The sequence below is a fragment of the Anopheles marshallii genome, chromosome 2, assembly GCF_943734725.1.
Source record: "Anopheles marshallii chromosome 2, idAnoMarsDA_429_01, whole genome shotgun sequence".
Lineage (NCBI taxonomy): Eukaryota > Metazoa > Arthropoda > Insecta > Diptera > Culicidae > Anopheles > Anopheles marshallii.
In genome coordinates, this window is record NC_071326.1 from 85,805,362 (window position 1) to 85,826,664 (window position 21,303).

The window sequence follows — 21,303 nt, forward strand, 5'->3', positions numbered from 1 at the left end:
AAAAATTTGTTGTTAGAATTTAAACAAATATGGTACATTTGAGATGTTCTGTTGTTTGTTGTGCGGTTCCATAACTTTCTATCGGGCCGACCCGCGCACCGCACTTTGCCGACCCCTGATCTAATCCGATAGAAATGTTTAAAACAGCATAACAAGTATGATTGCAATACGACTTGGGGCTGTACTGATTGAACATAAAAAAGAGGATTCGAAATTATTAAACATAAAACTATCATGTATGGCTTCCCGTGTGAGCAAAGGACACCCGAGTAGCATATCTTCTTATGCAGGAATTGATAGAAATTCCAAATGCACAACACAATCCAGGTTGGCAAAAATGGTTAGCACAGAGAAAATGGCTAAATTATGTTGCTGCTCCGCAACATAATTTTGTGATTCTATTAAAATAGTATTCGGGCACGTACTTTACACCCCGACATATTGAAAAATTCTGGGAGAAAAAACTGGATGCAAAACCTGTTCGCGAATTCGACACCGCGTGTAGGACTGCTTTGCATAAACACTCCTCCGGGAATAAACACCTTCATGAATATTTAACCTATACACACACTGCACGGAAATAGGGCTTTTTATGTTGGCGTCAAATTTCGTCACGCTTCACGTTCCGTTACACCGGTGGTAGCGTCCTAGAGTGGTTTGTAAAGAATACTCCCCCACACGGGGGTACGAAGGCATCTAATTGTGATGATGATTACGACGGGTAAAAAAGATACCAAACCTTTTCCGCACAACTGTTTGATCAACAAACTGTTATAACAGTAAGGATTAAACAACAGGATACAACAAAAAACCCGGCACTCGACCTACTCTCTACGAACATGGTCCGTCAACATTATCACGCTCGATTAACGTTGCTCCGTGGTGTGACTAAATGCGCCCCAACATACCAACGGCCTTATGCTTCACAACAATCATTCCCACTGCATTAATGCAAAACCCCCATCGCATGTTGTCCTGTATCGCAAGTACATCGATTGACTTCCCAAGTCCACACCAAGAACGCCCCAGTCAAATCCCGTTTATGTTACGGTGAAAAGAAACGGGGACGGGTCAAGGGTGGTCACGAAGGAGAAGGAGAGGAATATTGATGGGACATTACCATGTTATTTCTATGCCACTCCGTACGAGCCGGTATGGTAAGTGTGGAAGCGTAAAGCAAAATCCGGACGGAAAACATGATCCCGATCGGGGGAAAAAAAGTCACCTATGTGGAGACGTGTGTTCCATACTATGGTGTCTCGCCAGAACTGAAGTAGAAAACTCAATATTACGAGTCCAAGCATTGCTCCTTTCGGCTTTTGATCGTTTGATGGTCAATTCAATTTTACAGATAGATAGAAAGCTGTTGCCACGTATTACTCTTCATACCAACAATTAGCAAAGCTTCTTGAATTGTTACTTGAATTGCAATAATGCATCATATTGTTCATCTAATTTCCGGTGCTAATCGTAAAGTTAATAGCAAAGCAGTTTAAATAAATCTCATAAAAGAAGGATAACAAACAAAAAAACCTTGAAAAGTAAGTAAGTAAGTAAGTAAGTAAGTAAGTAAGTAAGTAAGTAAGTAAGTAAGTAAGTAAATAAGTAAGTAAGTAAGTAAGTAAGTAAGTAAGTAAGTAAGTAAGTAAGTAAGTAAGTAAGTAAGTAAGTAAGTAAGTAAGTAAATAAGTAAGTAAGTAAGTAAGTAAGTAAGTAAGTAAGTAAGTAAGTAAGTAAGTAAGTAAGTAAGTAAGTAAGTAAGTAAGTAAGTAAGTAAGTAAGTAAGTAAGTAAGTAAGTAAGTAAGTAAGTAAGTAAGTAAGTAAGTAAGTAAGTAAGTAAGTAAGTAAGTAAGTATGTAAGTAAGTAAGAAAAAGTAACAGTAATGGAACTATGTTTTATGTAAAGAAGATATTATTTCATACCCATTGTGATAAAATAATCTGTGACGATTCAGACTTCGTTTACAAAACTTTATGGAAAATGTATTCCATTCAGAAGGAATAACAAATAAACTGAGTTAAACCCTGGTTTATTTATTCAACATAAAATATTCAAACAACCAATGTATGTATTGTTGCCATTCATGAAAAAGGGAACATAAGGAAAAACTCGTACCCGGCACGTAACGTTACTCATCGGTGAGATTAGTAAAATTTCCCTTTCTCAACTTCATATCTGCCCATATTCATATCTGTTGAGACGCAAAAAATGAATGAATTTAGCGAAGAACCTTTACTGCTTCCCATTTGCCAGAACTTTGCTGCTATCATGAAGGGGCAACTCCCAGAGCACGGTGAATGAACCGGAGTATGAAACTACGACCATGCTACCACCCTCGCCGAGGTGGGAATTCAGTTGCCTCAAGTACCCAATTTACATACTTTTACGTGCATTCATAAATAGCAATCAAGCAATACTTTCACTTTCTTCGCATCCCTGGTTCGCTCCCGAAGGACTTTTCATGCGGTTGGAACAGTAGTAATAGTAGTGGTAGTACGGTGGAAAGTTTCAAAGTTTCAACTCGTTCAACGCGTTCCGTGCTGCTTTTTGTGCAGTTTTATTTTGTTTCAGAATTTGTTTTCTGTCCGACTGTCGTACACGTCAATTATTCAATTTAACGAGGTAATAAAATATAAATTAAGAGCAGAAAATAAATAATACGCGAACTTAAAACTTGAATAATAGAAAAGATACTACAGTAAAATCGGAATCCTTTTGAACAACCATTAACACTGTTGCTAGATGTATGTTAAGGGCAGATAAAAAGGACATTTTAATATCAGGGCAACTTCAGCCGCGCTTTCTTTCGTACTTCAAACTATCCAATTAGATGTGATGCTTACTTACGCAAATTGCTCATGCTGTGTGATTTGTTTTTTGTGTTTTATTCGTAACGCTCAAACCGATTGTTCCCGGAATTTTAAATTTATCTTCTTTGTTTTATCATTGCTAAAATTTGATCAACCCTCTCCGCTCTCTTGCATATTACACTATACTTATTATAAACCAATTCGTACGCATTCGCATGAAGGGATGTTTCTTACAAAAGTATTTAGAGGAAGATGATGATCCGCGGTCACTAATTGACCCACCGTTATCGAGTGGTGTGTGTTTATGTTTGCTTGTGCGTTCATTGCGGTCTGCTAGGCTGCCTGCTGCGTCCTCTGTCATAGTGCGCTGTCTGTCCACTGTTTCCGTCCGCGTGTGTTTTGTGTTGTATGTTTGGTAGGATAAGCTGCAAATATTTGGTTCAAACCGATGCCCGACCACGGCTCGGGTGGAAATCGTACCGTAACGGTCGTATTAGACCATCGTCGTCGGTTTCAAAATCTTGCATCCGGTGACCGTTGTTTCCCGGACCGCTGAAACCGGCCGGCGATCGTAGCTGCGTCATCTCGCAGTCCATCAACGGGTAACGATAGCTCGTATCGATGTAACACCCATTGCCGGCTTCCGTCATGTCGAACTTGGTCGGACAGTTGTGACACACCGTCAGCGGGTTGATGACCGAGATCCGATCGTAGCATCGTTCATCGACACTGTCCGTGTTCCCCGTGATGATATCACCGTCCAGCTTAACCGCTATTTGCATTGCCTTGGGAAGAAAGAGGAATGAATCATTTAGCATCACAAATGGGCGAAATTACTATTTCTACGTTACTTGTAACAGGCCCTTACTTGTATAGCTTGCGCCTCATCACGCTTCTCATCTTCCGTGTTCATCGTAACGAAACGTAACACGAGCAGATTCAACGATGCAGCCACCACAGCCAGCCCGAACAGGATGAAGATCAGCGCGAACGCCACGTACTCCGGCTTTTTGTTCAGCGCGTTATCCCGCTGCAGTGCCACCATATCACCGAAACCGATCGTCGTGAGTGTGATGAAGCAGTAGTACACCGAGTCGAAGTAGCTCCAACCTTCAAACTTGCTGAATGCTGCCGCACCACCCGCTATGGTCAGTGAGCTAAGCGTCGTGACGACCAGTATCAGATCAATCTCGGAGGCGATCGCTTTCTTGCAGTTGAATGACGTTTTCACCGCGTGCACGATCACGCTGCTCAGCCGATTGACGCGCTCGCCAATGCTCTGGAACATCACCAGCCCCAGCGGAATGCCGATGGCCGCATAGCACATGGTGAAGATCTTCCCACTGACCGTGGATGGCGTCGAGTGACCGTACCCGATCGTCGTCAGCACTGTGGTGGCGTAGTAAAACGCACCCGAAAACTTCCACTGCTGGCCGGCCTTGTGTGGTTCCGATTTCATAATCACCGTTTCGATGACTTTGAAATCTTCCGAGCTGATGTTGTACCGTGTGATGAGGATATTTTCGATTGCTGGAAACGAGGGAAATATTAAGGGGGTGTCCGCATCCTGCCATTCGACGACTGTTTCAAAGGCTGTACTGCTTATGCTTACCACTGAGCGCCTTCCAGCGTTTCTTCTCCGTCTCTGACTCGAGTGCATCGAACACGGCGGCACCAATTAACAGGTATGTGAACGTACACACGATCAGAGAGATGGTCCGTACGTTTTGTTTTTTCATGCTCGTTTGCTGCAAGCCTAGAAAGGAAAAATAAAGGTATGTTACCAACAGTTGAAGGAACTTTTTGTTGAGAAAAAATGTACTCACCCTATTTGCCTACGGAGGAGGTACTGTTCGGTTTTTTGTTGTTCCACTCGGGATTGAAGGAAGGAATAAACCCGTTAAATTCTGGTCCCACTATGCGGGAAGTGCGTTAAAAGAAACTCCTTTCCACTCATGCAGTAAACAACAAAGCCTGCAAAGAACGCTACACAGTCGATTGGTGAGACAGTTTTAGCTACGTGGAATCATTCTGGCAGATATGGGGGTGAGCCTGGACATCCAAACAAAGTGGCCGCTGCGGGAAGAATTGTGGACAGGGCTTGTTTGGCACGCACACGTTGGCACAGATACGGATTGGCACCAATTCCTTCGCTACGGCAGCCTTCTGTCCCCCGAATTCACGGTACACGGTGGTGATGGCTTTCGGAGTGTAGCACCATGACAAAATCTGCAGCGAGCGCCTATATGTCTATCGATTGATTTTTTTCGCCGTTGTTTGACGACCAACAAGGATGTTTGACATTTCACGTCGAGGAAGTTGAAGGACTTCGATTGCGCATGACACGCAAGGCGCGAAACGGAACACCATCCCGACACGCACACAACGCACAAAGCCACGCTAACGGACCTGTGCAAACGAGGAAGGCGGAATACACACACTCACACAAACATCCTTTCAGGTGCTGGCACGTGCTTCGGTACAGTGCTGGGTGTCCGTTGGGTGTACAGTTTCGGTTTCGTTTTGAAATTTCTTTATTCGCGCAAAATAGATCTATCGATAAATGAACCATATAAATAAACAAAATGTCACATTTTTCCATTCGGTTAGGAACTGATGGACAAGGATCGTTCAATTCCGTACTCACTAGTTGCAAAATACACATTTTTCCCTTGTCCGTTAACGTTGACTTTACGCCTCTGATAAGTCTTAGTAATCCGTCTTTTGTAAAAGCTAGTTTTTCTCGTTTTGCTTTGTTAAATAAATTGTTTTTTTTCCTTCTAGCTCTCCTACGGGGCACAAACCAGACCCACCAATAAAACAAAACGGAGCATCTAAGAATATTGTTCATTTTACAACTCTCACATATAATCCCTTCCACTATCAGCCTCTATCGCCGCCCAACAGCCCTATACAAACAGGTGCTACTGCTCATATTCTGGATTAATTTAAACAAAATAGCTTTGTTTCTATTGCACAGCCTTTTTGTGAAAATCATGGTTTTTTTTCTTCTTGTTGGTGTTGCTCTGCTTCCTACACTCCTCGATCGAGCATTCTAATATCAATATCACGGCGACGAGTAGAACGACAATGGCGTGCCGGCAATTAGACGAAAGGGAAGGACTGATAAATTAATCGGTTGCTAAAAATGAACCATAACCACACTAAAAACACCCCTCTTATGTTTCGTTTTTCACATACTTGCATTCAAAATCACATCTGTTTAAAAAGTTGCCTCTTTTAAAAGCTGTCTTATTTTAAAGCAAAGGAATTATCCTGTTTTTTGATGTTTTTTTTTTGGTTGACGTTACGTTTTAAAAATTCTCCACAATAGCAGAAGAACGATAGGTTAAAGCAAGCAGAACAATGGATTGTGAATGATCAAGTGAGAGAAGAGACGAGGAAAAAGGGAAGCATAAATCTACATTAAAACTATCAATGTACCGATACGATCGTCCGATCACCGATGCCTGCAAGTTAGACGGTAGTATGCTCACTGTGCCTTGCGCACTTGATTGTATTATGAGGTCGTCGTTCCAGCGATCCGAACGATCGTACACAATTCAAAAATACTCTATGTACACCATATGTTGGCTATACTATTCGAACCGTTAACTTGATGCGGGAGCCGCATCGTTTGGAAAATGTTCTCTTACTGATAATAGGTTCCTGCCTACGTGTGCAAACCTATACACGCGATCACGCCGCTTGCAGCTATCGTTTTACCGTTTCCTTTTCTTTTTTTTTTGCTGCATAAGCGGTGCGTTTGCCGTTCTTTGTGTAAACGTTAGCGCGTTCGGGTAAGTCTTCTAATATGTCGAGAAGTCTCTGCTTCTATGTATGGTCCCACTTGCATTGTGTTTCATGTGCATTCCACATTTCCAACGGACTATGCTGCCTTCGAGGCATGGCAAAGCTACCACCGTACACTTGGCCACTTTTAAAGCGCCCCCAAGCAGTCCCCCGGAACGATAGAGCACGAAAAAGGTAACTTTGGTCGCCACTAAATGGTAATATCATTTTCGGTAACGTTGTTGTTTGCTGCTACACACTGTGCCAATGCCAATGCAGATTCGAAACTAGTTGGCACCCAGACGAGTAAGGCACCGGACGGCTGCTAGCTCGTGTGTGTTTGGACGCGAGATGGCACTCTGCTTGGTTATGCACGATCCACGCCGTACACATTTTCGTGATCCGTTTTACGTTAAATTATTCATCTACTTTGAGATTGCGATAGCCTGCGCTACGTTTACATCTCAACTGAGTACGATGAGGGTGGCTTGCTTAGAAGCAGGGTAGCTGATTCGGACATGAGGCTCGTCTGCTGATCCGCTTCCGGTTCCAGCGATGGATCGTTGAAGTCAGTTGACAGCTCTTCGATTTGTACTTGCGAGCATTCCCACGGATTGATCGGATACTGCGTCAGCGTATTGAGGCCACCGGTGTTGTTATTGTTGTTGCCGCTCATGAGGTGATGATGGTTGCCAGTCATAAAGATGCTGGGATCGATAAACTCTTCGATGTCAATTATATTGTCTCCACCGTACGAGTTGGCATAGAGGAAATCTACAAACGGTGAATGAAAAGAACAGAGAGAGGGAAAAGGTTAAATTAGATGAGAGATATTACGACGCGCTTAATTATTGAAAGAAACTATTTACAATACATATGCTCGCACTATTTGCAACTAAAGATTTTTTGTCCAACACACACATACAAAACAAACGTACATAACGTGGAGAAATAACACATAGAACACATAAAATGGTGATGATAGTAGAAGCTTCGGTGCAGTTTGGTTAGTAATAAAGCAGATCCTGCCATTAAACACCACGTGCGGAGTGTTGTGTGCAGTTTACTGCAATTTGAAACAAAATCAGAAAAATTACAAACAAATATTACGTTGTCTTCTGTAAAAGTTGGAAGAGATTGAAATTTTACAGCAATTCAGCAAATCGTACACAAAAAACATAATATTATGAAACACTTGAGTGATACATGGTGGCGGGTGAAAGGGGGACATACACAATGTGCCATGGTGGACGTCCAACTATAACGTTTCTTCCTGCCTGTACCTGGCTGTGTTGTTTCCCAGTCGTTATCGAACTCCAGCTGCTGGTTTGCCTCAAGCTCGTTGGCAGTTTGCAGGGCAGGATTATCGCTCTCGCTCATGTCGAATATCTCCGTTACCTTAACCTACGATTCAATTCGACGATAGATTAGTTACGACGGGTTGATTATACAAATTTGATCCGCTAAACTTTACCTTATTGTCTTCGTCCATGTAATAGTAAGCGTACATTGCGTCATGATGCGAGGATACTTGAAGTATGTGATCGAACGCGTCAATATCACCCATCGCCGAATGATGTCCAGAGGTGTAGGTCGGGGTAATTTCTTTGCTGAAGGTTTTGCTAAAACAATGGAACAGATGCTAATTAGAATTGGAAAACTCCACACGACAGGGTGCCTATATACATACCCATCGTCCATTCGCATATCGATGATTGAGCTGCGATGGCTGTGCTGGTGATGCTGCTGACCCACGCTCTGGTTGTATTCGGTAAGCGCGATCTGGCACTGCAGGTTCGCGGTAAGCTGTTGTTGCTGAAAAGAGGAAAAACAAACTTCCATTAGTTACTCGGAACGATCAAGAAGTTTCTTTTCACCTTACCTTCTGCCGCCGTCGCACCTTCAGCAGGATCGTGTTTAAGTTCTTCAGCACATACTCACTCATCGCCCATATCTGTTTTCCTATCGATGGTGCCGCACCCATCAGTCTAAACCGGAAACAAACATACGAGTTATTCGGGTGGATTCATTTCTATTCGCTAAAAGCTTCAACAGCATTCCGCAGCACACCCAAACTTCCACCACCAACAAAGAAAAATAGGGAACAATATACGAACATAGAACAAACACGGGCACAGGAGGACGACACGCACAGCATCTCACGTATGGTGGTAGTTTGTGCGCTTACCGGTACGCTAGGCGGTTCTCGAGCTGCGCTAGAAAACGCTGCCGGTCAGGGACACCCAATGTTGCCAATCTGTCGAAAGGTAAAGGAAGGGGAACGGATCGAGACGTGGAGGAGCATACGAGATGGTTACATTTCGAACGGTGTTGTAGTGCGTGCTGTTGAATTGGCCGAAACCCACGGCTGGTGGAAGCTTTCGTTGGGCAGACCACATTACCGAGCACCTGGTAGCGGAACTGTCGCTGCTCGATTAGACCACCAACGATACTATCGTGTGTGCGGAAAATTTAGCAAGGAATATTTGAGGTGCAGGACACAGGGGACAGGAAAGGTGTTTTTAGCGGTTAGTTACGATTTCTAATTCAACTACTTTAGCGGTTTCGTTGGTGTGGTAATGGGAACTGGTAGTGAAGCAAGAAGCGGTTAATGATTATTGCACAACAAACGACTTGAGTGATCGGAACTGCATAGAATGGAGAATAGTTCCAACGTGTGGCTACCACCCGTTAATGGACACATACATAGAGTGATGGCGGAGCGTAAGGGTGCGACTAGCGGGGCAGGAACAAAAGCAAACATGATACTCTCCACCTAAACAGAAAACTCACTTTGTCAGCGTGGCACACACTATATCGGCCGGTAGAATGGCGGGAAGTGATAGGGCAGTCAGCAGTTTGCCACCCCGATGGCGAAACACCCAATTAATCAGACCCTTGTTTGCCTGCTCGATGTACGTCTGGAACACGGTTAGCACATTGTCCGGCATGCTTCCAACGAGAGCATTCTTGCGATGCTGCGTACACTCTTTGCATTCGCTACACTCGGGATCGTACTCCTCCAGGATCTGTTCCTCCAGGTTCGGTGACGGTTGTTCCGCGACTACGAATGTTGACTGGACGGCTAGGCAGCGGGTGCAGCTGATGAGATTGTTACGATGCAGAAAGTTAAGCGCATCGTCGAATCCCTGCTGACAGAAGGAGGACAGTATTTCCGGCTTCGGTGGAAACAGGATGCGACCGAACCGATTAATGTTTTCCTTCGACAGCTCGATGCTAGTGTTGGCCCAATTGACGTGGAACATCTGCGAGCTATTATCACGCGGGCAGATGTCACTTTCGCCACAGAACGGGCTGACCGTTACCGTGTTTTCGTCCAGCGTTGGAAGGTTATCGGAGAATGCACCGTCCATATATCGTACGCCATGGAACCGGGGTGGCAAAAGGCCCGAAAACACCGGAATGAAGCACGCACAGAGAAGTGCCTAGGGAGCAGCAGCAGGGAAAAAATACATGAAATTAAGTAAAGTGATATTGAAAATACCGCCAATGACATTACCTGCAGCAGATCCTCGCGGCTATTGAACTGCGACACGATCACGTTCTTGCCATCGTACACACGGGTCAGGGAGATATGCAGCTTGCCATTGACACGTTCGTGCGCATCCGGTGGTAAAAACTTCTGTAGCCCTTCCAGCAGGCAGGTCTGTATGTTGAACCGGGGGCTGAACGGGCCAAGGGAATGTGATCGGGCTTCGTTGACTACGCGGAAGAAATCCGACGTCATTTCACCTGAAATATTATAAAACACAACAAACGGATATTGATTAGCGACGACAGGTGAAACTGATAGTTTAAAGATTCGAAAACGGCTAGTGGAGATAGTGGAGCATGCGTAATCGAGACCGGGTTGCGCAACGACAAGGTTAACCACTTGAACCTGACACGATCTGTGGCGTGACGGTATTGTGTGGCACGGTATGTCGAGTGTGGCCGCGTATTAATAATAGCACGCGCGAGATCATACCAAACAGAAGCATGCCTGCTGGTTTTAATTGATAGTTTCGTACGTGGACTTTAGAACTGCGAGAACGCCAGCACACACATCTGTACTGTGGAGGTTGTGGCGATATATGATTACGATGAAATCATTCCAATATAAAACACTTCCTCTATTCCAACGGTTGAAGCAGTAATGTGCACAATGATTCAGATTGAATGAATGATTTAAATCTTTCTGGAACGTGAGTTAATTCATATCTTCAAGAAGAGATTTTTTTATAATTCTTGGGCAATTTAGCTCATTCGACGCAAAATAATTGAAAACAATTTTATTTTAACTTTTCACTGCGTCGTTTAACTCGTAATTTAAATCATGAGTTGAAGGTCGCCGCGAAGAGTTAAATGGAATCTTAACTAAAGATTTAAATCAATTGAAATCGGAGCCAAAGAGTTAGAATAAACAATCTAACAGTTAAAAATGATGATGAAATCATTGATTTAAATTATGATTTAATGATTTAAATTTCCTCTTGTCTCCTGAGCGATAGATCAGCAGTAATGACTTGACGTTAATCGCAGCAACAGTAGCATTAAAGTGCATCTAATTGCGAGATAAAGATTTCCGGAATAAAAACTCCATAAAACCCATGCGTCGAATGCAGTTAACGCATCGCCCTTTACACGATTGCCTTTTCGAAAGTTTCTGTTGACGTCATGCAGACACACCTTTTTGTTACCTTGCGGTTTGGGTGTTTCTCACTCATCACACCACACCACAGCATCCCCGGAAGCACTAAATAACCGGGCGGGATTGGTGCGTTCCGCGTGTCGGACGGGCCTCCAAAAAAGCGAAAACCAAAAAAAAAACGACTCGAAAGACGAAAGTCATCCAGCCATTAGACACCGTCTTTCAAAAGCGACTCGTCCCACGGTTACACCGACCGATACCGGGTGGCGGGCCCTACCGATGCCCTAAACTCGATCGGTCTTATGCGGCCGCGCATACACCGTTGGAACAGTGGCGGATATTTCCCAACATAAGTCGGCGCAAAGATTTCGACACACCGTACCCTGCGTCGTTTTGGGGTTCGCCGGTTGTTATGTGTTGGTGCCCGATCACGCCACACCGTCGAATGATGGTAGGTCGGCCCTACTCTGCTTGTTCCACCGTTTCTTTCCCCCGGCAGCGAATTCTGTGGACTACCAAGAGCGAGACACACACACACACAGAGCGCTTTCGAACGAAAAAAAAGGGCCCGCTACGCAGTTCCCGAGAGATGTCGCCCTGCGCTACAATGTTTGTGGGCGAGTGGAGAAGTTTCTAGACACATTACGGCACGGCGGTGCGCATGTCTGTGGGGCGCGAAAGGCGGGTGATTAGATGTTTGGAGGCCCGTCAACTGGTATTTTGTCGAAATCAAGCAAAGACCCCCCCGGTAACCAGTACTCGGTTCGGTTGAAAGGGTGTCTTTTTTGCGTCGCAGTTAAACTAAACAACAGCAACCGTTCCCTCTCGTCATGCGTTAAAAAAGGAGGTGAGAAGAAAGATAATATATCTCGAGGTCACGCTAGACGTGGACGTTCACAGGGGTTTGTGCGTAGTCTGGACGAGCCCTTCAACGTCGCACGCTCGTAGCCGGGATTAGAATCGTACAATTTGTATCCGGCTTGCTATGATTGGTCTGGCTAGGTCAGTGGGATTTTTGGAGATCAGAATATTCGAAGTAACTTTGTTATTGACGCGGTGTGCTCGGGAGGATGTTTGCGATCGGTTAACAACAGCAGCATATGCTTCACGATCATTATTGGCTGCTTGTCACTCTGAGTACAATAACAACGCAACATTGGTTTGCTATTTTGGATTATAAATCCTAAATTTAGACGATACAATATCAAATTTCCCGCTCATTCATCATCGCGCTAGTGACGTGCAGGTGCCTTTTAATCATTCGGTTCGCGTCACGAAGCTCATATACTGCAGCTAATCTAGTTATAATACCTCAGATATTTTGTTGCCAATTCTAGAGATAAAATAACCGCGTGCTTCCCTTCAAGGTCACAGATAATATCTTCTTGTAAATCTTATCAACACTGTTGCAATCAAAGCCATTAGTGTAAATATCTGTAAATAATAAATCCTTTGGAATATCTTGAAAAAAGAAAGTACATACAGCGCATTACAGCGCAAACTATATGCTTCTCTGTTCGCAATCAACCCTTGGCCTTGAAGCGCGTCACGACATTAATTTAAGCGGTTCGCTGTGCTGGGTATTCCGATAAGGGCACATTTAACAGACGAAACCTCTTGGCGTGTGTTCTGCTGATGAGCATCGAGCTTCACCGTACGCCAGACAACCAAAACACACCACACACATCTAGCCACCCTCCTTGCGTTCAATGCGAATGTTGACGTCAATAACAGCACACGGATGGTTAGTTCTTATCAGGAAGCTAACACAAGAAACGTGTGTATGCTCATAGAGGGTAGTGTTACGACACCATCCGTAACATAATAAAAAAGCAGTTGAAATAAGTAAAACAAAAAAAAAACGATAGGCGCTAGTATTTCCAATTCCAAGAGACAGGCGGTAGCATAACTCCCTAACCACATCATCCGATCCGATCCGCGTCATAACAGCTTAGTCCCTGGCATTGGCATCATCTTCATCTTGATCGAAGCCTTCTCCCCCTCCTGGGGGTCAGTAGGATCAACCCTGTACGTTTGTCTCATAATCGCTGAAGAAGCAGGTCAGTTAGGTCATTTTTGGACATAATTTGCCCAGTGCTCAGCAACTTCATCAATGGGGAGTTCGACGATAACGATCAGCTTGATCGGTGTAACTATTTTAGCGACTCTGACAAGAATCGTCCGAAATTAGGACATCAGCCGCTGCTGCTTACTAGCGAGCAGTCACTTGATCATCGCTTAATGACCATATTTACTTATCCCTTCCGGTCGGGGAATTAGTTTGCACTAGTGTGAGTGACAAGTGGCCATCTCTTTGTGGTGCCGACGCTTTTTTTTCCAGGTCACCTCATAGTGCACCCCCTGCGCATGATAATGGCAAAACTAATCGGAGCACCACACACTGTTTACGCTGGAGCTCGCGCGATTATCACGACCAACACCCGAACATTGCTCAGGTTCCACACATCGTAGTGTCAGACGAGTTTGTGTGCTGGTCTAGCGTATTGTTAGCAACAATGAATTGATCAATCGACAGCCCTTTTTGCTTATCGCAACCAGCTATAAAGGCCCGAGTAATGAGGCGATGGATCGAAACAAAAAAAAAAGAAGGAACCAGTGCCACCAACAAGGCAGTTGCATTCGCTTCATCGTTGGGGTGTGCGTGTTTGGATTTCTATTGTGGCAACAAATCATGCCAGCATTTGCGTCACATGCGATGCACTCTAATCCCTTCCCTTTGTTAGGAAGATGGTCTAGGTTTTTTTTTTGAGCCACGAAGGAAATCATGGAAGCGATAGCGATAGAGGCGAATGTGCAGTAGACACGAGGTTTGTGTCACCGAACCTCGTGCTATGGCGGTGTACGCGAAATTGGTCCTAATTGAGGAAGATGTCGCTGATTCACGCATCCAGCATTGGAACGGTTGGCAAAGTTCGCTTCTTCCCATCACGTGTTTTGTCATGCATTGCCGCGTTAGAAGAGAGTTCCTAAAATATAGCAAAAAATAGATGAACTTTAGTATACTCCATACAAATTTTCTTCCTGTAGACAATAAAAGAACTCTCGCAATGCCACAATGTCCTCACACATAAGTTGGAAGCGAACCAATATTGCGTGTGACCTCAGCCGGTGCCCTCCATTTTCGCAATCTATAAGGTTTCCATTGCACATGTGGCTCTCGTAGCTGCCGCCTCACCGTTTCGCACCCGCCAGTGATACAAACAACTTGTTTACCATCTTGCCCGCTGACAATTCGCTTAGCTCCCGGCGGCAACTTGAACAGTGCATTGGCGGCACGTGGTTTTGACCTTGCGAAAAATGTGCGTCGTTACGTCTGAGCGATTCCACACGACACCAGCGCAATTGGTGCAATTTCGCCATTTGACATGCTTGCAACCATGTGCCACACCGGTAGACCACACCAACCACCAACGGGGCAAGGGCGCGAACGGGCGAAACCCCCAAAATGGCACGTGAGCGAAATCAAAAGCGTTGCGCGCAAGTGAAAGGCTTTGCGTCTCGCGCTTTCGGATTGCAAAATGCTCCCGCGCACTAACGATTCCCCTGCGATCGTATGATCGTGCATCGTGCATTGCTGGATAAGCAAGCGAGTAAACAAGAGGGTAAGTACCGCTTACCGACAAGGGAAAGTGTTTCGTTGCCGTTGCATGGGCACGCGTTTGCAACACACTTTCGCGCACTTTAGCGCATGTAAATGCACATCTCGAAGACGAACAATTTGGTGGGCAAGCGAGACGGAGCAAGAATTGGCGACTCGACGATGGGATTTAATCATTTCATTCAGTGCGCTCGTTTAGAATTGACCTGTCGGGTTGCGCGGGTTAAATTTATTCAAACAATGTCTTACGCGTGCGTGCTCCTGCGTCGCGTTCCCTGTCGCACCAGTCGGATTTGCAACAACGCGAAGCACGAATACATTGGAAATGAGTGTGTAAAAGGAGTAAAAGAAGCAAAATAATCTTTTTGTTTTGTTTTGGCATTTAAACAAAACTAACCTAATTGTTCTTTGTCTTTTCGAGCATGTTTACACTCTGACTTCTGGCCGATGGTGTTGCACACGATTGGTCAACACAAACTGTGTCACTTGCTGTATTTGCACAACATAAGCACAGCTGCACTGCTTGCTACTTCAGCAAGAAATGTGCTGACAATCGACAAACAAAAATTGCTCCAGCCCTGGCGTTTCGTCGTATTAAGAAAAAGGTACACAGTTTGCGTGTCTCTTGTGTGTTTGTTTGACTTTTTTCCCCTCCTTGCTAAAACGTCGATTACGCGATCGAGACCACTCCTCGCACCACCGATGATAATGGCAAAGACAAATGTGATGCTGCGGTTCAATAACCCAAATACAACATGCGGAACGTACAGAAAACTCCATGCTCGTGCGATAGCGTACTGTGTGAGTTCTCACATTCTTCGCAGCCACAACCGGGTCAAAGCGGTGGCATACGATCCCCGTGCAGGATGAAGCCAATGAAACATTCCTAAGGTGATGATGTTTTTTTTTTTGCGTCCATCACTACCCATCAGTGGGGGTAGCAGCGCAAAAGTCCTCAAAACATTCCGCAATCTCCACTTCACAAATACAAATCCCTCCGCGTATTGCCATACGGTCCCTCGCCGAAAACACCAGCCAGCCCACACGGCGGTACGGTTCATTGCCGATAACCCCTTAACAATCCAATGGCTAGAGTTTCAGCACCCAAGCCGTCCATGGTTTGGCAAGATGGAACAGAATCCCGTGGCAGAGGGACGGACGATGCTCGTAAATTTTACGACCTACACTTGATCAAGCTGAGTAGCCGGACAGGAACGACGAATCTGTGTCTCTCCCGTTGGAGGTTTTGCTTTGCGTCATCAGCACAAATGCTTCTAATCTTCGCAGGAGGGAAAGTACGCAAAAACTTCCAGCGTCGAAAGTTTCTTAAGCGCTACTAGAGCCCATCGGTTTTCTTTTGTTATCCCCCCCTCCCCTTTTAGGGGTTGGCGCCCTATTTGCTAATGCGTAGTAATCGTTTGACCCTGAACATATTTGCGCACATTTTCAAGGTTATTTTCAATTGTTGATTGCGGTGTGGCGCAATATTTTGTTTGACGTTAATTCATTTTCAATCGAATAAAATTATTACTTCGGTTCATCATCCGGTAGGATTAGGGTACGGGAAATTCGTTCATATACCTTCGAATTTTGATAACGCGACGACTCCAATGGGGGCCTGAAAACTACAGCCCAAACCCGTCTCATCGTAGATTAGATAGATTGATGGGGTGTGTGATAACAATCTTCTTCCTTCACGAACCGATTCGTTATACACCCACTATGTGTGTGCATTGGCCTGCGGCCTGCGATTCCCTCCTGTCCAAAGGGCAACCAGAGTTTGTCACGAAAATCCCTTCCAAAGCACTGGCCATGATCTCATCGCTTTGTCCGGGTTGATGGAGCGATATGGTTAGGGCACGCGTTGTCAAACAAGCTCCAAAGGTGGAGGGAACGAAACGCTGCCTGGGACGGCGAGTAAACTTTTTCGCCGCAGCATTTAGGTTGGAAGTGGGAAGAGGGGTACATTGCTTATCTTTCGTAGCTGATTAAAATGGATCAAACTTCAACCCGCTTCCGCGGAATCGATTACACGGATTCCCGCCTCCAAAGATGCAATTCCAAACAAAGAGCATGAACTTTCAACGGTCCGTCCTTACGGTGCTCCCTCCCAGAACGGGGATTTATAATCAGCTGACTGGTGTTAATATACGACGAGGTGACACACCGTAAGGCTTTTATTCGGTGCAGTTCGGTCCAAAGGCCAGATATTCTAAAGGCTTTGCAGCGACTGATATGCATGAACCGTCTAACGAGACGGCATGACTAATACGTTGCTGAGAAAGACGCAACGAACATGTCCATTCCCGATTAAACACGTGTTTGAGGCTAAACAAACGGGCGATTATTTGATCGTTGGAAGGGAGCGATTGTGTTTGGCTTCCAGAGTTACCGCCACGGTGAAGGGTACTTGGTAAACAGCTCCACCGAACATCAACAGTCTGACACTGACGGTCGGAACTTCTTGACAGTCTGCCCCAAAGCCGCCCAACTTCAAACGAAAGCTGGTGAGGATCAATGATCCAAGGGTCGTTGTCATTACGAAGATTCCCTTCTTCTTCGATCATTCCTGCCGGCTTCTTTCGGTCCGCAATAATCTCTACATGCAGAATGAATGGCGAAGATGAGATGGATGCTACACCCATTACCTTTCCGTTTCCCTACAAAATACGCCAATAATGAGAGCAATTAAGTGGTTGTAGAAGCTAAAGAGATTTTAATGCACCTGACACACCTCGGGCACTACCTGGGCCCATGTTGTAAGGGAACAGATCTTTTCTCACTCTATCCCGTAGGATGGTATGCTTAATTGGTGATATTGCCCATCACGTCACGTTACCCGGGCAAACGAAGGTAGCCGGATTAAAGCTGCCGAAAATATCACCACAGCACGTTTTTCGGCGAACTCTCTGGCGAAGGGACCTGCCCTCGTTGTAAGGATTCTCCGTTAACTTACCTAATGGCATATCGCAGAGCAGACAGCAGGCGGCCAAGGCTCCGGCCGATGCGCCACTGATGCGGTGCAGCAGTAGATGGGGCGCATATTTCTTGAATGCTACCGCAACGCCGACATGATAGATGCCGAGAAAACCGCAACCGGCAAACGATAGATTCATCTTCGGATGGATTGCCGGACCGTGTTGGTTTCTTTTCTTTTTATTTCCACAATCACCGAGAGATTCTTCACCTTTAGGCACACACGAAACGTAAGAATAGCGGCCTTTCGTGGGGTTCGTAAAGCTTTACCAGACACTTTGCGCTTAAAACTTTATAAACACCAACCTTTTTTTTTGTTATATTCGATCAGTAAAATGCGTCTTCTTCGCGAAACACTAATATTTCTTTTGTTTTGCACTGTTTGCGTGAGGTTCACACGTTCCACAAACACACCACCTTTTACGTGTACTTGAGTCGGCAGTAGTTTTAACGATTATTATTAGATGTTTTAAGAACCATATGCACTCGATGCTTCGGGGGAATAAATGTATTTCAGTTTTTCCACACTTTACACTCCTCTTTCCACAGGAACTTGTCTCCAAGATGTATAATTTACATTCTATCTGTCCTAAAACGAAACAAGAAAAACAAAACTGTTAGCCTTTTTGCTTTTGCTGAAGGAATACCGCTGCATCGCATCATTCACACCACACTCAGTGTAAACAAACAAACGCAGTTGTACGCTCGTACCGAATAGCTGGAAGTAAGCTCGAGTGCGAACAAAGCAACCTACTACACGCGAAGGGTTTCTTCGGTACAAAAATGAAAAAAAAAAACCTTCGGAGCGTTTAGAAGCAGAAGGTGACTGGATTAGGGGCAAAGGCTTTGGGGTTGAAAATATTGAACGGTCGCGCGGCACCGTACGATCACACTCGTCGCTCTACCGGAAGTAGACTGAAAGCTGACCGTTAGCTGGGGTCGCGGTTTTATACGCACCCGCGCACCACGCAAACAACCGCACGGGACGGTTGTTGTTTCCAACCCTTATTTCGTGTACGTCCACCGTTCTCTCACACTTGCGTGCGGTCGTCTCGTAGGAACGGCGGCCGCACTGATATTGGGGAACGTGTGATTGACATCATCATCCGACCGACAGACTCTCTTGCACGACCGGACGGGAGAGTGCGACCGAACCGCGAGAGAGGTTGTTTTTTACCGCGTGCATGTCCCCTTGCGGTGTAGCCCCAATTGCGGGTTCGACGGAATTGGGCGCGCTTCCAGCATGCGGGTGATGTAAACAAAATGCTTCCACAGAGTGGCGATGGCTTCGATGCTCAATTTCGACGAGAGACGAGAGTGTAACAGGTTGCACACACTAAGTAAGCGGCCGTTGTTATCAAGCCTACTGTTAACGGTACGATCCACCAACAACCAACACACATGATGGAAGTTTCCTTGGATGTTTTGTTTGTTTGTGTTGTACCGTAAAAGTGCACACTACACTCACACGCGCATACACGCAAAGCAGCTGTTCCACTGCATAGTTGGCATTCCGCAACAATTCGCTGTTGCGGTTGAACATTCCAGAGAAGCATCAGACACCGTCCAGCGCGAGTCGCGCACCTTCAAATGCGCACGTACGAAAGCGGGTCGAAAACTTCGCCCGTTGCTATGGCAACCGAAAGCAAGCGCTTATTTTGTATGTGCGTTGTTCGTTCCGTTTTCCGCGCTATCTTTATGCGTTCCATCCGTGCTTTACTACCTGTGTTTTCAACGTTCCGGCCATACACCTTCCTACCGCAAAAACAAAAACGGAAACACGCATACAGCGGCATCGAAAAAAAAAAGTTCGCCCAAAAATCGTTACAAAGCTTCAGTTTCGTTTGTTTGGTGGGAAAACCAAACAGGGGAAAACGAGGTGGAAAGCGGCAGCTGCACCATCTTCCATCCCTTTCCGATTCGTTTCGTTCGTGTCTCTTTTCGCAAACACAACGCGACATGGGCAGGATTCATTATCCTAGCAACGGACGTTTCTGGGCCCGTTGTTTGTTGCTCTCTTTCACTCTTTCGCCGATGTTTTTCGTTTTTCACCTTCCCACTCTTTGTGGACCGTTTGATGTGGCCCGCCACAAACGCACCCGCGGGTGTTCTTTACTGCCCAATTCCACCGAACTCATCCAACGGCTGCCGCAAAAATCTTCCATCCTGTATTTTGTTTGTTTCTCGGTAACTTCGCACACACACCCGGAGACACCTGAGGAAACGCACCTCGCGGTTTACCCATACGTCATCAGAATGCACGTTTTGGCCAAACACGCAGATTCCTCCGATAGCGTAGGTGACAATTGGACGATAACAGAATTCGCCACAAATCAGCACATCAGCGACAATACGTACATGTTTATCGTGGAGATGAGGAAACGAAATGATGCTAATGCAGAACAGTGGTTTGCGTAGAGAAAACACCGGGATAGATTATTTGAAGCGAACGAGATAAAAAGATATCACAACGTACAGCATATTGGCAACTTGTTTTGTACGTCCGACACACCCAACGTTGTTTTCACTGAATATTCATCGACCTTGTTCCGCGCTCACAGTTATCCCAGGGAGCAATTTTTACCCCGCAGTTACCATAGTTTCACTACCTTGCACACCGGCTGTCTTCACATACTGAGCAGCCGCTCAGCTCTTGGTAAGATATTATACCTATTCCTTTCATACATTGCACAGCTTCTTGTGCCTTCTCGTTTTTCCGCTGTTGTGAACACACGCGCATAGTGATGAGAAAATTCGCTCCCGTGTGGGATTCGAACCGAACGGATCCGGATCCGCCTTGGAATCGATCCTCCGAATTCGATTCGTATCTCTCTTTGGAAACAAGAAAAGGAATGTCTTCTTCTTTGTAATTAAATTGTAACTTCTGCATTCTAATTATACAGAATATATTTAAATACATTCCAGAGAAGATGTATTAACCCTATCAACGATGTGTAACATCGTGGCAAAACGATTTCCAAAGAGCATCACCCGAATTCGAGTGCTACGGCGTTGAACATGTGCATGCTTTCAATATTTTCATTACATACACAAATTTTGTTATTTTCGATATTTAAAGCACTGAAGACGAATCCAGTTAAAAGGCGCAACGTTTCCAACTGCCAACCAAAAAAGAAAAAGAGCTATATAAACCAAAAAAAATCTTGATGCATTCGAAAATGTGAATTATAGAACATGATTCCTTTTGTGCAATAAATGATGTGGTTCCCAATTACATATTCTATTCTCTTGTTTCTCCGATCCAATCCGATCCGCCCATCACTACACGCGCAGTTGACAAAGGCGGTGTTGAAGAGAAGTTCCCAAGTAGCAATTCTGAGCACGCAACTCCCAATTTCACTGCGTTTCACATCAACAGAAACTAACAAACTGAGTCGCTCTCTCTCTCTCTCTCTCTCTCTCTCTCTCTCGCTCTCTGATAGATTATTCCAA

The 21,303-nt window shown here is 45.2% G+C and overlaps 2 protein-coding genes across 2 annotated transcripts; both read right to left on the reverse strand.

The window, feature by feature from the left end:
• Positions 1–3,252: 3,252 nt before the first annotated feature.
• Positions 3,253–4,551, reverse strand: LOC128718976 (two pore potassium channel protein sup-9). Its single transcript, XM_053812594.1, has 3 exons — positions 4,425–4,551; positions 3,681–4,342; positions 3,253–3,597 (listed from the first exon to the last, which is right to left on the reverse strand). Exons 1-3 carry the CDS (start codon positions 4,549–4,551, stop codon positions 3,253–3,255), a joined length of 1,134 nt encoding a protein of 377 aa, XP_053668569.1.
• Positions 4,552–7,061: 2,510 nt separating this feature from the next.
• On the reverse strand, positions 7,062–17,990 carry LOC128709650 (1-acylglycerol-3-phosphate O-acyltransferase Pnpla3-like). Its single transcript, XM_053804655.1, has 9 exons — positions 17,831–17,990; positions 10,125–10,357; positions 9,398–10,050; positions 8,793–8,861; positions 8,487–8,592; positions 8,295–8,419; positions 8,079–8,226; positions 7,888–8,008; positions 7,062–7,378 (listed from the first exon to the last, which is right to left on the reverse strand). Exons 1-9 carry the CDS (start codon positions 17,988–17,990, stop codon positions 7,062–7,064), a joined length of 1,932 nt encoding a protein of 643 aa, XP_053660630.1.
• Positions 17,991–21,303: the final 3,313 nt, after the last annotated feature.

Coding starts and splice junctions, on each gene's coding strand:
- LOC128709650 (XM_053804655.1), bottom strand. CDS start 17,990: ATGAATCTATCGTTTGCCGGTTGCGGTTTTCTCGGCATCTATCATGTC. Junction 10,358..17,830: donor GCTCTGCGATATGCCATTAG/GTAAGTTAACGG, acceptor ATAATATTTCAG/GTGAAATGACGTCGGATTTC. Junction 8,227..8,294: donor GATATGCGAATGGACGATGG/GTATGTATATAG, acceptor CCATTGTTTTAG/CAAAACCTTCAGCAAAGAAA.
- LOC128718976 (XM_053812594.1), bottom strand. CDS start 4,551: ATGAAAAAACAAAACGTACGGACCATCTCTCTGATCGTGTGTACGTTC. Junction 4,343..4,424: donor ACGCTGGAAGGCGCTCAGTG/GTAAGCATAAGC, acceptor CCTCGTTTCCAG/CAATCGAAAATATCCTCATC. Junction 3,598..3,680: donor ATGAGGCGCAAGCTATACAA/GTAAGGGCCTGT, acceptor TTTCTTCCCAAG/GCAATGCAAATAGCGGTTAA.